The sequence below is a fragment of the Engystomops pustulosus genome, chromosome 11 (genome assembly GCF_040894005.1).
Source record: "Engystomops pustulosus chromosome 11, aEngPut4.maternal, whole genome shotgun sequence".
Lineage (NCBI taxonomy): Eukaryota > Metazoa > Chordata > Amphibia > Anura > Leptodactylidae > Engystomops > Engystomops pustulosus.
The window spans coordinates 41280814-41297740 of NC_092421.1; the positions used below are offsets into that span (position 1 = coordinate 41280814).

The 16927-nt window shown below is 44.1% G+C and overlaps 1 protein-coding gene across 2 annotated transcripts in view; it reads right to left on the reverse strand.

Moving 5' to 3' along the window:
* CDHR1 (cadherin related family member 1) overlaps positions 1–16927 on the reverse strand; it is an 88859-nt gene that overhangs the window by 26717 nt on the left and 45215 nt on the right. For both annotated transcript variants that reach the window (XM_072129274.1, XM_072129275.1), the window contains exons 11-13: positions 14151–14354; positions 13905–14057; positions 970–1134 (exon numbers count right to left, since the gene is read on the reverse strand). In XM_072129274.1, the coding sequence (XP_071985375.1) occupies positions 970–1134; positions 13905–14057; positions 14151–14354 (522 nt within the window). The remainder of the gene's footprint in view (positions 1–969; positions 1135–13904; positions 14058–14150; positions 14355–16927) is intronic.

Below are 16927 nucleotides of genomic sequence, written 5' to 3' on the forward strand. Positions count from 1 at the left end.
ATATATACTGGGGGTGTGTGTTGGCTTACATATATACTGGGGGCATGTGCTGGCTTACCTATATACTGGGGGCATGTGCTTGCTTACCTATATACTGGGGGCATGTGCTGGCTTACCTATATACTGGGGGCATGTGCTGGCTTACATATATACTGGGGCATGTGCTGGGCTACCTATATACTGGGAGCATGTGCATGGCAAACTATGTACTTGGGCCATGTGATGAGCTTCTATTTGCACAAGATTTACTGTTGGTAGGCCTTATTTAGATGTTATACCATAGCATAGTTGGTGTTGTTTTTTTTTAAATATGTGGAGTCAGCCATTTTTATTTTCCCCTCAGGATCAGCCCTCATTCTGCCATGTTTTTGCTACAATTTTACAGGGGGAAAAGACTGCAATTATGCATTTACTGTGGACAGAGTTGCCAAAGCGCCAATTGGAAATTCCCCAGAAATGCTTTGGGGGGTAGCTGAACGTGCAGGGAATCCCCATGAAGACATTTAAATAACTTGGCATTTAAAGAGTTCACACCTTCAATCTAAGCTTGCTTCGACCGCATGTGTTACACAAAGATTTCAGCGGTAGATTACCCATGGTTCCCGAATTCGGTTCAGCTATGATGAGGAGCTGAACCGGCAGTGCTGTAGATCATCTCTTCAGACTCAGCTGTTATAGACACTGAGCTTCCTGTTCTTTCAGTGTACTGAGCAAATCGGTACAGGGGACTGTGGGTTAAACTGGCTTAACATTTTTCTCTCTTTCCCTTACTCATTCTGACTCTGGCGAATGATAAATCTCCTGCATTCTTAAACTTATGCAAACTTAAGGAAAAAGTGTCATGAACAATATCAAACAACTAAACAAACTGTTGTGTTGATTATCAAAGGTGTAGGTAGGAAACAGTTCAGATTTACCAAGCAGGACTATTAGACAGACATTTTTTAGAAAACACATAAGAGAACTTACTGTAGCAGCCACAACATTGGAACCGCCAGGGGAATTCTCTGGTATTCTAGCAACATAATATTCAGAAGAGAATCTTGGGACGTTGTCGTTGATATCAAGTAGGTGAATAGTTATATCAGCTGTAGAACTGAATTTTTCTGGTGTGTTCACCTCAATGGCAAGAAGCTAAAAATATTCAAATATAAAAATATTGAAAATATGTTAAATGCTGTGGAGAAAAAAAATGTAGTCAGCCACTTATTATGCAAGTTCTCCCTTTTCAAAAGATGAGAGAGACCGGTAACTGACATCATAGGTAGAACCTTAACTATGAGAGACAATGGGGCAGATTTATCAAGCTGTCAGAATATTCCTAGCTACCCATGGTAACCAATTACAGCTCCGCTTTCATTTTACCAGTGCTCATATTAAAGGGAAGCTGTGATTGGTTGCCATGGACAACTAGGAATATTCTGACTTTCAGACAGCTTAATAAATCTGCCCCAAAATGTGAAAACAAATTCAGAAAATCACATTGTCTGATTTTTAAAGAATTAATTTAAAAATTATGGTGGAAAATAATTATTTGCTCACCTACAAATAAGCAAGATTTCTGTATTTCACAGTCCTGTAACTTCTTTAAGAGGCTCCTCTGTCCTCCATCTGTAGTATTAGTATAAAAGACACATGTCCACAACCTCAGTCACATTTAAAACTCCACTATAGTGGAGGCCAAAGGGTTGTCGAAGGAAAGAAGATTGTAGAACTGCACCACTCTGGGAAGACTTCATTTGCAATAGGCAAGCAGCTTGGTGTGAATAAATCATCTATGGGAGCAATAATTAAAAAATGGAAGACATACAAGATCACTCATAATCTCCCTCGATCAGGGGCTCCTTATTTTCAAACTGTCCTAAGACAGAAAAAGCCTTATTGATCAGGCCTAAAACTTAACCATTATTGGTATTGCCCTGATCCCCTGTTGAATCTGGTGCTCCAGCAAAAACATATCAGGGGGGTCTCGTGTTTGTGTTTTAAGTTCCTTGTCTGAGGCTGTTCATTAGTGATATCACTGAAGAGATCCACTATTAGAATAATTTTTTTTGAGGAGAGAATTATCCCCCAAAACACACAATTTATTGTACAATAGCAGCCTCAACAAGTAATTTTAAAAGTTAGAGAGTAATTAATAATTGGTTATTTTTTATTTCAGTATACCAATAAAGGTTAAGTTTAGGCCTGACCAATAAGGCTTTTATCTATCTTAGAACAATTTGAAAATAAGGTGTATACTTGCCTTTGTGGATCTGGGGCCCACAAAAGATATCACCCGTGTGGGGTCAAAATGATCACAAGAACCTTGAGCGAAAATCCGAGAACAACATGGGGGACATAGTGAATGACCTGCAGATAGCTGGGACCAACATAACAAAGGCTTCCATCGGTAACACACTATGCCGCCAGGGACTCAGATCCTGCAGTGTCAGGCATGTCCCCCTGCTTCAGCCAGTACATATCTGGACCCATCTGAAGTTTGCTAGAGAGTATTTGGAAGTTCCATAAGAGAATTCGGAGAATGTCATATGGTCAGATAAAACCAATGTAGAACTGTTTGTTAGAAACACAACTTGTCATGTTTGGAGGAGGGTGAATGTTGCTGGTGCAATGTTGCATCCAAAGAACACCATACCTACTGTAAAGCATGGGGATGGCAATATCATGATGAGGGGCTGTTTCTCTGCAAAGTGAACAGGACCACTGATCCATATAGATAAGTTATAGGGGCATGTATCGTGAGACTTAAAACTCCTTCCATCAGTATAGGCATTAAAGATGAAACATGGCTTTGTCTTTCAGCATGACAATGATCCCAAGCACACTGCCAGGGTAATGAAAGAGTGGCTTTGTAAGAAGCTTTTCAAGGTCCTGGAGTGGCCTCCAGATCTTAACCCAATAGAAAACCTTTGAAGGGAGTTGAAAGTCTGTGTAGCCCTTTGACAGTCCAAAAACATCACTGCTCTAGAGGAGATCTCTGTATAGAAATGTCAGCAATAGTTTGTGCCAACCTTGTGAAGACATGAAGAAAGCGTTTGACCTCTGTCATTACCAGTGGTGAAACAAGCCATAGAGAGATGCCCCCCCCATATATGTAATATATCAGATACAGCGTAGAAAATAGATACAGCGTGCCACCATGTACGACTAAAATGCATACAGCATACTGCCATGTAATATAAAATACATACAACGTACCGCCATGTAGTGTAAAATGCATACAGCGTGCCGCCATATAATATAAAATGCATATAGAGTACCGCCATGTAGTATAAAATGAATAAAGCGTGCCGCCATGTAGTATAAAATACATGCAGAACACTGCCATGTAGTGTAAAATGCAAACAGCATGCCACCATGTAGTAACTAAAATTAAAATTATATAACAGTATATACAACATCTTATAAAATTATATAACAGTATATACAACATCTACACACATACACACACACATACAGTGGGCCAAAAGTTTTGAGAATGATACAAATGTTAATCTACTGCATCAGGTTTTATAATGGCAATTTGCATATACTCCAGAATGTTATAAAGAGTGATCAGCTTAACAGCAATTAATTGCAAAGTCAATATTTGCCTAGAAAATAAACTTTTCCCCCAAAACACATTTCAACTTCATTGCAGGCCTGCCTTAAAAGGAACAGATTACATATTTTCAGTGATTGCTCCATTAACACAGGTGTGGGTGTTGATGAGGACATGGCTGGAGATCAATCTGTCATGATCAAGTAAGAATCACACCACCGGACACTTTACAAGGAGGCTGGTGCTTGGCATCATTGTTTCTCTTCTGTTAACCATGGTTATCTCTAAAGAAATATGTGCAGTCATCATTGCACTGCACAAAACTGGCGTATCAGGGAGTATTGCAGCTAGAAAGATTTCACCTCAGTCAACCATCTATCGGGTCATCAAGGAATTCAAGTAGAGAGGTTCTATTGTTGCCAAAAAGTCTCCAGGGCACCCAAGAAGGAGCAGCAAGCGCCAGGACCATCTCTAAAAAGTGTTTCAGCTTCGGGATTCGGCTACCAGCAGTGCAGAGCTTGCACAGGAATGGCAGCAGGCAGGTTTGAGTGCATCTGAACGTACTGCGGAGGCTCTTGGAGCAAGGCCTGGTGTCAAGGAGGGCAGCAAAGAAGCCACTTCTCTCCAGAAAAAACATCAGGGACAGACTGATATTCTGCAAAAGGTACAGGGAGTGGACTGCTGAGGACTGAGGTAAAGTCATTTTCTCTAATGAATCCCCTTTCCGATTGTTTGGAACATCTAGAAAACAGCTTGTTCGGAGAAGACAAGGTGAGCGATACCACCAGTCTTGTCTCATGCCAACTGTAAAACATCCTGCAACCATTCATGTGTGGGGTTGCTTCTCAGCCAAGGGAATCGGCTCTCTCACAGTCTTGCCTAAAAACACATCCATAAATAAAGAATGGTACCAGAATGTCCCCCAAGAGCAACTTCTCCCAACCGTCCAAGAGCAGTTTGGTAATCAGCAATGCCTTTTCCAGCATGATGAAGCACCTTGCCATAAAGCAAACGTGATAACTAGAAATGAGCGAACATACTCGTCCGAGCTTGATGCTCGTTCGAGCATTAGCGTACTCGAAACTGCTCGTTGCTCGGATGAGTATTTCTCCAGCTCGAGAAAATGGCATCTCCCGCCGTTTTGCTTTTTGGCGGCCAGAAACAGAGCCAATGACAAGCCAGGAGACTCTGCACTCCACCCAGCATGACGTGGTACACTTACACGTCAATAGCAGTGGTTGGCTGGCCAGATCAGGTGACCCTGGAATAGACTAGCCCCTGCCCGCGCTGCTCGGATCATTCTCTGTCTGGATGCCGCTAGGGAGAGAGCTGCTGCTGGTCAGGGAAAGCGTTTGGGTGTTCTATTAGAATAGTGTTAGGCAGGAGTGATTCTACAAGAACCCAACAGCCCTTCTTAGGGCTACAATAACGTTTTATTTTCCTTTTTTTTGGTTTGCTTGTGGCTGGGCTTGCTGGCACTAGTAGTGCAGCTAGTACCATATTGTGAGTAATTTGCAGGGAGACTTGCGACCATTGTGTTTAGCTCTTAGTGACACACATATCCACCTCAAACACCGAAGTGGGACAATTTATTAGGGGTTTGATTTGAATTAGGCAGAGTCTGCTGATTTATTTTTTTTTACATTTATTTCTTTTATAACTCAAAGTAATCTGGCAAAGCAGTGTGCTTTCAGTGTGGGCTAGAAAATAGCCATAGGAGAACCCCAACGGCTTATTTAGGCCTACAATGGCGTTATATTTTCCTTTTTTTTGGTTTGCTTGTGGCTGGGCTTGCTGCCATTAGTAGTGCAGCTAATACCATATTGTGAGTAATTTGCAGGGAGACTTGCGACCATTGTGCTTAGCTCTTAGTGACACACATATCCACCTCAAACACCGAAGTGGGACAATATATTAGGGGTTTGATTAGAATTAGGCAGAGTCTGCTGATTTATTTTTTTTTACGTTTATTTCTTTTTAGAACTCAAAGTCATCAGGCACAGCACAAAATCCAGTTGTGTGCTGTCAGTGTAGGTTAGAAACTAGCCATAGCAATAGGATAGTATAGTTTTGTTTAAAAAAAAAAAAATTTAAAGTTTACACTTTAATTTGGAAAATGTTTCACCCGAGGGCTAGAGGTAGAGGAGTAGGGCGTGGACGTGGGCGTCCAACTACTGCAGGGGTCAGAGGCTGTGGTCCTGGGCGGGGTGAGACACCACCTGCTGATGAGGGAGCAGGGGAACGCCGCAGAGCTACACTCCCTAGGTTCATCATGTCTCAAGTTACTGGGACTTGTGGTAGAGCACTGTTGAGGCCAGAACAGTGCGAAGAGGTGATGTCGTGGATTGCTTCTAGTCATTTGTCCACCAGTCAGTTTCCACGCAGTCCACCCATGTCACCGAAATCAGCACTCCTCCAGCTCCCCCACCTCAGCCTCCTTCCCCCCAGTCTGCCCCCTCCCAGCAAAATTTGGCATTTGAACCAGCATACTCTGAGGAACTGTTTTCTGGACCCTTCCCACAGTCACAAACCACTTGTCCGGTTGCTGCAGAGCTATTTTCCGATGCCCAGGTTTCCACCGGTCGCAGTCTGTGGGTGATGATGACCTTATTGACGTAGTGGAAGAAGTGTGTAAAGAGGTGTCGGACGATGAGGAGACACGGTTGTCAGACAGTGGTGAAGTTGTTGTCAGGGCAGGAAGTCCGAGGGGGAGCAGACTGAGGGATCGGAGGATGATGAGGTGACAGACCCAAGCTGGGTTGATAGGCCGGGTGAACACAGTGCTTCTGAGACGGAGGCGAGTCCTATAGCAGAACAGGTTGGAAGAGGCTGTGGTGGGGCCAGACGGAGAGGCAGGGCCAGAGCTGGTGCATCAGCGCCAAATGTTTCCTATAGTCAAGCTCCCGTGGCGAGGGCTAGATTTTCAGAAGTCTGGAGGTTCTTTAAAGAAACACCGGATGACCGATGGACTGTGGTGTGCAACCTGTGCCAAACCAGAATCAGCAGGGGTTCCACCACTACCAGCTTAACTACCACCAGTATGCGCAGACATATGAATGCTAAACACCCCACTCAATGGCACCAAGCCCGTTTACCTCCGGCCGGGCACACCACTGCTCCTTCCCCTATGTCATCTGCTAGTCAGCCCCCTGCCCAGGACCCCGCCCAAACACCTCCCGTGCGAAAACCCCATCTTCGCCTCCACGATTCTCCACAGCATCCACCAGCGTTCAGCTCTCCATACCCCAGACGCTGGAGCGCTAAAGGAAGTATAGTGCAACCCACCCATACGCCCAAGCCCTCAACGTCCACATCTCCAAACTGCTTAGCCTGGAGATGCTGCCCTATAGGCTGGTAGAGACCGAGGCCTTTTGAAACCTCATGGCGGCGGCCGCCCCTCTGTATTCGGTCCCCAGCCGCCACTACTTTTCCCGATGTGCCGTCCCAGCCCTGCACAAGCACGTGTCAGAGAACATCATCCGTGCCCTGACCAACGCCGTTTCTGACAAGGTCCACCTCACCACGGACACGTGGACGAGTGCTGCCGGGCAGGGCCACTATATATCGCTGACGGCACATTGGGTTAACTTGGTGGAGGCTGGGACCGAGTCTGACCCTGGGGCTGGTCATATACTGCCGACACCGAGGATTGCAGGGCCTACCTCGGTCCAGGTCTCAAAGGCCTACTATGCCTCCTCCACCTCCTCCGAATTACCATTCGTGGGCATGGCGCCATCAGTCGGTAGCTCTAGGCACAGCAGCAGTGCCATCGCTAAGCAACAGCAGGCGGTGCTCAAACTGCTGAGCCTGGGCGATAAAAGGCACACCGCCCAAGAGCTATTACAGGGCATCACGGCGCAGACTGATCTGTGGCTGGCACCGCTGAACCTGAAGCCAGGCATGGTTGTGTGTGACAACAGCCGTAACCTGGTGGCGGCTCTGCAACTCGGCAGACTGACACATGTGCCATGCCTGGCCCATGTGTTAAATCTCATAGTTCAGCGTTTCCTCAAGACATACCCTAATCTGTCTGATTTGCTCACGAAGGTGCGCCTCATCTGTGCGCATTTCAGAAAGTCCAGCACAGATGCTACTACTCTCAGGGCAGCGCAGCGCTGCCTCCAACTGCCCGCTCACCGACTGTTGTGCGACGTGCCCACGAGGTAGAATTCAACATTAACCATGTTATCCAGAGTTTACCAGCAGCGCAGAGCGATTGTAGACTGCCAGATGTCAACTTCCACCAGAACTGGTAGTCAGGTCAGTCAGCTTCCTCAAGTCTACAATGAGGAGTGGACGTGGATGTCTGATATCTGTCAGGTGCTGAGTAACTTTGAGGAGTCAACACAGAAGGTCAGTGGCGATGCCGCCATCATCAGCCTCACCATCCCGCTGATTGGCCTCTTGAAAAACTCTCTGGTCAGCATGAAGTCGGAAGCTTTGCGCTCGTCACAAGAGACGGGGGAAGAAGATTCCCTTGTTGATAGCAAAAGCACCCTCAGGTCTGTTTCTCAGCGCATATCGGAGGAGGTGGAGGAGGATGAGGAGGAAGAGGAGAAAAATGTTGGCGAGACAGAAGAGGGGACCATTGTTCAGTCCTTCACTGTTCAGCGTGTATGGGCAGAAGAAGAGGAGTTGGAGGAGGAGGAAATGGAGAGTCAGGCTAGTGATGGGAATGAATTCTTGCGCGTTGGGACTCTGGCGCATATGGCAGATTTCATGCTAGGCTGCCTATCCCGTGACCCTCGCGTTCAAAGAATTTATTCCAGCACCGATTACTGGGTATTCACTCTCCTGGACCCACGGTACAAGCAAAACCTTTCCACTCTTATCCCTGGAGAGGAAAGGAGTGTGAGAATGCATGAATACCACCAGGCCCTGGTGCACAAGCTGAAACAGAATTTCCCTTCTGACAGCACTAGCGGCAGAGAGCGTTCTTCTGCGGGACAAGTAGTGAGGGAGAGTAGGCGAGCAGGCAGCTTGTCCAGCACTGTCACCTGTCACCAGTCACCAGTCTCGGCAGAGTAGGGCTGATCTTTACAGAAAGATGGTGAGGGAGTACGTAGCTGACCATACCATCGTCCTAAATGATCACACAGCTCCCTACAACTACTGGGTTTCAAAGCTGGACATGTGGCACGAACTGGCGCTGTATGCCTTGGAGGTTCTTGCCTGCCCTGCCGCTAGCGTGTTGTCCGAGCGGGTTTTCAGTGCAGCTGGTGGCATCATCACCGATTAGCGTAGACGCATGTCGACTGACAGTGCTGACAGGCTGACGCTTATCAAGATGAATAAAGCCTGGATTTCTCCGGATTTTCATTCTCCACCAGGTGAAAGAAGCTCAACCTGAATAATGTATGCACTCCTCCTCCTCATTGTCCTCCTTATCCTCCACTTTGTACACTAAAGCATAGGAAACTGGCTATTTTTTTCCAGGGCCAACTGGCTCTAGCTATAGTACTCTATGTATTTAATTTTTCTGGAGGGCCACCTACCCGGTCCTCTGTTTTAAAGAATTTTTGGGAGTGCCACATACAGGCACTCAATCTATTTAATTTTTCTGGAGGACCACCTACCTGCTCCTCTGGTTTGAAAACTTTTTTGGACTGCCACATACAGGCACTATCCAAATTAAATTGTCTCCATAGCAGCCTCCACGCGTCGTCTTTTTAGCTGCCTCCACACGTTGTCTCCATTGCTACCTCCACACGTCATCGCCATAGCTGCCTCCAAAGGTTGTCCATAGAGCTGGCTCCATACATGGTCCCCTTATCAAACGAGCTGTGTCAGGCAGAATTTTGGGTTGCTTTCATGGCTTCCACATCAAACTTGTCAACTTTGTCGCCACCCTGCTTTGTAATCCACAAAATATACAAACTTTTATCATTTACCGATATTACTTCAGCGCTTCTTGCGCATCTGTTTACATTCCCCTCACCCACCATAACCCAAACTTATAAGAACACTACTACACTTGATCTTATACAAAAGGTTCTTACAGGTGCTGTTTGGGGAGGAGCCGAGAGACAGGGGCTTGGATTGGCGAAAGCTCGCCTGGCAGCGGAGCGCCAGCTCCATCCCAAGATCCAACTAACATAGTTTTAACTGCAGCACCTTTAATCTACTACTAGTTCACTGCCTCCATACATGGTCCCCTTATCAAACGAGCTGTGTCAGGCAGAATTTTCAGGTGTTTCACCAGATACATAGTGGAACTCGGCCCATCTGTCGCCGCCCTGCTGGAGACCTGAAGTTGCAATCATAGCAGCGCAATATGGATGCCCCATACTGTCGCTCTTAATCATGGAACCATTTCCGAAAAACAATTAAAAATAGAACCGCTATTCCATTATTCCTAGGTGAAATATTCAAACGACCTGGTCTGCTTTGAAAATTATAATTTTTTCAAAGTAAACGCTTCTGGCCCCCAGGCCCATTTTGGGTGGGGAGGAGCCGAGAGACAGGGGCTTGGACAGGCGAAAGCTCACCTGGCAGCGGACCGCCAGCTCTATCCCAAGATTAGGCAGCCTCAGAGGCATCCATGCATGCTGCCCCTGCTGTTTCCTGTCCATTTCGCCTCCACGATCCTCCACAGCGTCATCCATTGTCTCCATGCGCAACTTTCAACTCTCTATACCCCAGACGCTGGAGCACGAGAGGATATGCAGCACATCATCCCCTTATCAAACGAGCTGTGTCAGGCAGAATTTTCAGGTGTTTCACCAGATACATAGTGGAACTCGGCCCATCTGTCGCCGCCATGCTGGAGACCTGAAGTTGCAATCATAGCAGCGCAATATGAATGCCCCATACTGTCGCTCTTAATCATGGAAGTCGTCTCCATGGCTGCCTCCACGTCCCTTTATCAAACGAGCTGTGTCAGGCTCATTTTTCGGGTGTTTCACCAGATACGTTATGGAACTTGGTCACTATGTCTCCACCATGCCACCATCTAGCCTCATTCGGTCACTCTGTCATGACCATGCTGTTGCCCATAATTTTGGCATAATGGTGCGATTAAGCAGCCTCAGAGGCATCCATGCATGCTGCCCCTGCTGTTTCCTGTCCATTTCCATGGTGTTTCCATCCTTTTCTGAGGTTCCCAGGTGTTTGGCCAAGCTTCCCTGTGCAGAGCCTTCGTCCCCTTGAAAAATGCTCGAGTCTCCCATTGACTTCAATGGGGCTCGTTATTCAAGACGAGCACTCGAGCATCGGGAAAAGTTCATCTCGAATAACGAGTACCCGAGCATTTTAGTGCTCGCTCATCTCTAGTGATAACTAAATGGGAACAAAACATAAAGATTTTGGGTCCATGGCCTGGAAACTCCCCAGATCTTAATCCAATTGAGAACTTGTGGTCATTCCTCAAGAGACGGGTGGACAAACAAAAACCAACAAATTGTGACAAAATGCAAGCCTTGTTTGTGCAAGAATGGACTGCTATCAGTCAGGATTTGGTCCAAAAGTTGATTGAGAGCTGCCAGGGAGAAGAAGGGTCAACCTTCTTGAGTGCATTAACTCATTCTAACTATCAATAAAAGCTTTTGTTACTCATAATATGATTGCACTTTTATTTCTGTAAACACGTGACAAACTCACATAAAAACCAGATGGCAAAAGATCATGTGAAAACATAGTATTTGTGTCATTCTCAAAACTTTTGGGCATGACTGTACATATACCATATACAGAATATATATATATATATATATATATATATATATATATATATATATATATATATATATATATATATACACACACACACACATCTATACATAAACACATACACTCACCGGCCACTTTAATAGGTACACCATGCTAGTAACGGGTTGGACCCCCTTTTGCCTTCAGAACTGCCTCAATTCTTCGTGGCATAGATTCAACAAGGTGCTGGAAGCATTCCTCAGAGGTTTGGTCCATATTGACATGATGGCATCACACAATTGCTGCAGATTTGTCGGCTGCACATCCATGATGCAAATCTCCCGTTCCACCACATCCCAAAGATGCTCTATTGGATTAAGATCTGGTGACTGTGGAGGCCATTTGAGTACAGTGAACTCATTGTCATGTTCAAGAAACCAGTCTGAGATGATTCCAGCTTTATGACATGGCGCATTATCCTGCTGAAAGTAGCCATCAGATGTTGGGTACATTGTGGTCATAAAGGGATGGACATGGTCAGCAACAATACTCAGGTAGGCTGTGGCGTTGCAACGATGCTCACTTGGTACCAAGGGGCCCAAAGACTGCCAAGAAAATATTCCCCACACCATGACACCACCACCACCAGCCTGAACCGTTGATACAAGGTAGGATGGATCCATGCTTTCATGTTGTTGACGCCAAATTCTGACTCTACCATCTGAATGTCGCAGCAGAAATCGAGACTCATCAGACCAGGCAACGTTTTTCCAATCTTCTACTGTCCAATTTCGATGAGCTTGTGCAAATTGTAGCCTCAGTTTCCTGTTCTTAGCTGAAAGTAGTGGCACCCGGTGTGGTCTTCTGCTGCTGTAGCCCATCTGCCTCAAAGTTCGACGTACTGTGCGTTCAGAGATGCTCTTCTGCCTACCTTGGTTATAACTGGTGGCGATTTGAGTCACTGTTGCCTTTCTATCAGCTCGAACCAGTCTGCCCATTCTCCTCTGACCTCTGGCATCAACAAGGCATTTCCGCCCACAGAACTGCCGCTCACTGGATGTTTTTTCTTTTTCGGACCATTCTCTGTAAACCCTAGAGACGGTTGTGCATGAAAGTCCCAGTAGATCAGTAGTTTCTGAAATACTCAGACCAGCCCTTCTGGCACCAACAACCATGCCACGTTTTTGAACTGCAGGAGATTGTGTTGACCATGTCTACATGCCTAAATGCACTGAGTTGCCGCCATGTGACTGGCTGATTAGAAATTACAGCAGTTGGACAGGTGTACCTAATAAAGTGGCCGGTGAGTGTATATACATACGTATACATAGAAGTTAACTTACTTATTTCTTCTTTTCTTCGTCTTGGCAGGTTCGGCGGGGGTTGGGGGGTGCCGGGCGGTCTGGGGGGACCAGAGCCCCTAAACTGGAACTGGGGGGGGACGGAGCCGGGGGGTAATTGTAGCTAGGGAAGGGGGGGAATTGGAGCCGGAGAAGGGGAGGGAATCGGAGCCGGAGGAGGGGGGGGGGGGAATCGGAGCGGGGAGCGGAGAGAGTATCCGGAGCGGACTTTGGGCTGGGACGGCACATGCTTTCTTTCCTCAACAATGCAAGCTCATCCAACAGGGATTCCCCTTTCTTCTCCAGCTGTAGACAGTCCTGCGTGGCTTGATTCTTTCTTACATTCAGTGCCGGCGGGCAGGTACTGGTGTCGGCGGGCGGGACGACCGATGTGCCGGCTGGCAGGTGGGGGAATGTGCCGGCCACCAGCCATTGGGAAGTGCCGTCGGCAGGCAGGTACATGTGCCGGGCGGCGGGCGGGTGAATGCAGCGGGTGGGGGAATATGCAGGCGAAGCCTGACGCCGACGCCTTGTCCAGCAGGAGGCGCGAATCTCAACTGCGCCCCTGGTCATTACCAACAAAAGATATATAACAAAGTATTCAGATGAACTTTTGTTATTGACCAAATACATATTTTCCACCATAATTTGAACATATTTGAACATAAAGTCTTTAAAAATCTGATTTGTTTTCACATTTTCTCTTGTTAGTTGGGGTCTACTTATAATGTCAATTACTGGCCTCTCTCATCTTTTAATTGGAAGAACTTGCACAATTGCTGGCTGACTGAATACTTTTTTTTCCAAACTGTAATCAAAATTAGGAAGGGAAAATATCAATGGTAGCTGCCCAAAAAGGACACTATAATGTGCTACTGAATACTGCATATCCAAGCTGCATAAGCCATGTAATTCTATACCATACCACGGGGAAAATATGTTATTATCAATTGAAGTGTCCACAAATGTAATCATTTAATTTCTTATTGTTATTATTTTGGGGAATGTGTATTGTTATGTCCTTAGGGTAACATAATGAACTGGTAAGGTACTTTCCTCATAATGCACTCACTATATACGCCTTTGTGATTTTTTAACTGAAAGTTTTTTGACCCATAAGTACCCCAGTGGTATCAAAATGAAGAGTTACTAGAGGTCACAAGGAGACAGACCCTCCCTCTGACATGATCTATATCCCAGGATTTCATTACATGTACAGTGTGTCTGACAAACAAACTTAATTGACTGTTTAGTGCTCCTTACTGTTGTACCTGCTCCTGTGCTAAGAACACATGACACTTCTAGATGAAACTGGGTTTAGTATACATTGCTATTTATTACATGAAATAGAGAAAACTGCAAAACAAACCTACCTTAAATGTTAACAAATGAAACTTTTCATAGTCTATTCCTGCTGAGTTTTCCACAATTATTGTCACTTGAGCTTCATTTAATACAGTCTGTGGGACTACACGAAATATCCCCCCAGGTCCAACCAAGCGCAGGTTAAACTTGGCATTTGCACCCTGTAATTGCACAAAAAAGAAAATTGTGCTAGAAAATACTATAAAAAATAATAATGTATGTGTAAACCTAATAGCCATAATTAATATACAAACCTGATCTGAATCATTGACAGTGATTTTCAGTCCCCTCAGTATTTCCCCCTCTGGAGGATGTTCATACATAGTAAGTTCAAATCGATTCTGTGGTCCATTTTCTCCATAAAATGTTGGAGGATGATTGTTAAGATCAACAACTCTTATGGTAACAATTGTAAAAGCTTGACCCACCACTTCACCAGAAGGAGTAAGTTCAGACACCTAAACCAAAAACAAACATAGCTTGGTAAGTCTATTATCTTTAAAATCATCTGAAATATGCAATATTCCCTTTTCACCAACCTAACTAAAAGGAATAAACTTGTATATGCTTCTCTTTATAACATATGTAGTAGTGCCCATTAAGGGCCCATGAACTGTTTGAATCCCTGAGATGCTGCAGTTAATATAGACTGCGCCATCAATGTGGTCTAATAGGGAAGAGATTCCTTATGCCAAGTATCAGTACTCCCACTGACATAATTGCATGTTAATAATTTCATTACATGGTATGTGGGGGCCTAACAAAGGTTTGCCATGAGTGTATGTTTATTAGGTTCCAGTGGAGGCCCAACAGTCTTTGTTTTACGACATAACACATTATGCTCCATAACTATTACAAGCCATCAAAAGTGCGGGGCTAAGAAAGTGTCAAAGCATTTTCAAAATTTAAAAAAGTTTGAATAATGGAAAAATAATTACTCCAAAAAGTTTTGCAAATGAAAAACTATGAAAAATTCAATTTCTATATATCTCAAGATGGCATTGTTAAAAACGTTAAACATAAACTCTGATGTCATGAAAAAGACTATTTTTTTTAATAAAGAAGAAGCTGTTTTGTTGTTCAAAGTAGTAAAACTAAATTTGGTACTGCTGTCATTATCTGAAACTAGGAAAAAGTAAGATCCATGTACCTAAAACTAGCACTATCTGCAAATCAGTGACATGTTCTAACCCTTATAAAATAACATTGATGGGATGATAAAAAAAACTCGACAAGAAAATTGCATAAAAAAGGCTTGATCATGAAAGGGCCAGGGGTGGAGATGTATCAATCTGTCTAATCTGTCTGTAAATTACTGAAATAATTTGCACCTATTGAAGGTGTTAAACCATTTTTATACTTTACTAGATTAATAATCCAGCATCAGACATAAGGATTAATCTATCGCAGCAAAGAACTGTCTGATTGTACTCTGCACTGGTCTAAAGACCTACACATTAATACATCTCCCCCAATATAAATATAGTTTGATTTCATGTCAAATACATATTCATATATTTCTAAAAATGTAATAATGCTACTAGTAGAACTTTTAATGAAATGTATTCTTTGGATTAGATTTCATGTTCTTGTTCCAGAATTAAAAAGGACAGATCTTTTTAAGCTTTTTTAAAAACTTTTCAAGTAAAGAAAAGTGGCTATAGATTGCAACTATGTTGGGTTAGAAAATGCTGTCTGCTTCCCTTGCTGCTCTGCACACCCTGGTGCAGAGATGACACGCCAAAAGTGAGCATGTCACCAATGTATAAAAATAAATAAGATGTAATGGGGTCATTTGCTGTCATATATTAGCTTCAGTGATGAACGTCTCCAGGATGTGGAGACCTAGCAGTATAAGGAATTGAGTTTTTTTTTATATTCTTACTGAGCAATTTTAAATATAATGGCAATTTTTAATTGAAAACATCAAATACATGAGAGCTTCCACAATTTTTTTACATTTTCTGATCATACACAGTATAATTTGTGATAAACGTAATCATCTTACCAATGCATGTATTAAAGAGTGTTAATCTCTTCTAGTATCTGTGGAAAGGGAGTTAATTCCTATTACAGCCTTGTTGAGTTTTAAAGGGGTATTCCCATTCAGAATGGCAAAATAGTATATTATGTGATTAATTTTAACAAAAATACAGCCTTTCATAGATATGATTCTAGGTTCACTACAGTAGACCTTCTGTTTAGCTTTTTGGTTGCCAATGGATCCAACCATCAACTAAGTCATATCTAAAGTTGAGTAGTCAAGTTGATGGTCATCCCACACTGATTTACTGGAGAGGGAGTGAAGGGTGCTTTTGCTATACTGTTGTGCACTGCCTGTTCCTCTGAAACCACTAGCTATTACCTGACACTATATAAAAAAATATCCACACTTTTCAACCCTCCCCCCAACCTCTCTACTGCTACTACACAAGATTTATATAAGACAGTTCTTGATTAGCCTGGATTATAAAGGGGGCATAACCCCTGCCCCCCCCCCAGTTTTTTACAACGTGGGTGATTTGGGCGGTCACATTGCCGCCCGTATCGCCCACTAGATGTGTGCTGTACTGCCAGTAATCTGGACGGCAGATTTGGGTTAATGGCAGAGCAAAGGAATAATGTTCCCTGCTCTGCCATTATGAACACAACGCGGAGGTAGTCCTGGAGCATCAGGGCACACTGATGTCACACACTGTGACGCCTGCACCAGACTTCTGACCTTCTGGAAGAGGAGGAAGTTGATTAGCAGGAAAAGGTAAACAAAGTTTTATTATTTTACCAAGAACTGTATATAGTTAATGCTGGGGGTATATATAGTTAATGCTACGGGGAGCTGTATATAGTAATTCCTGGAAGGCTGTTTATAGTTATTACTGGGGGACCATATATACATGTGTAATGCAGTGTAAGGGCTTGAACAAGCAATCAGACTTTCAAGCCCAAGTGTGGAAAAATTTAAAAATGTAAAAAAAAAACTAAAAGATCACTAATAAAAATAAATAAAATAAAAATCAGCCAAATTACACTG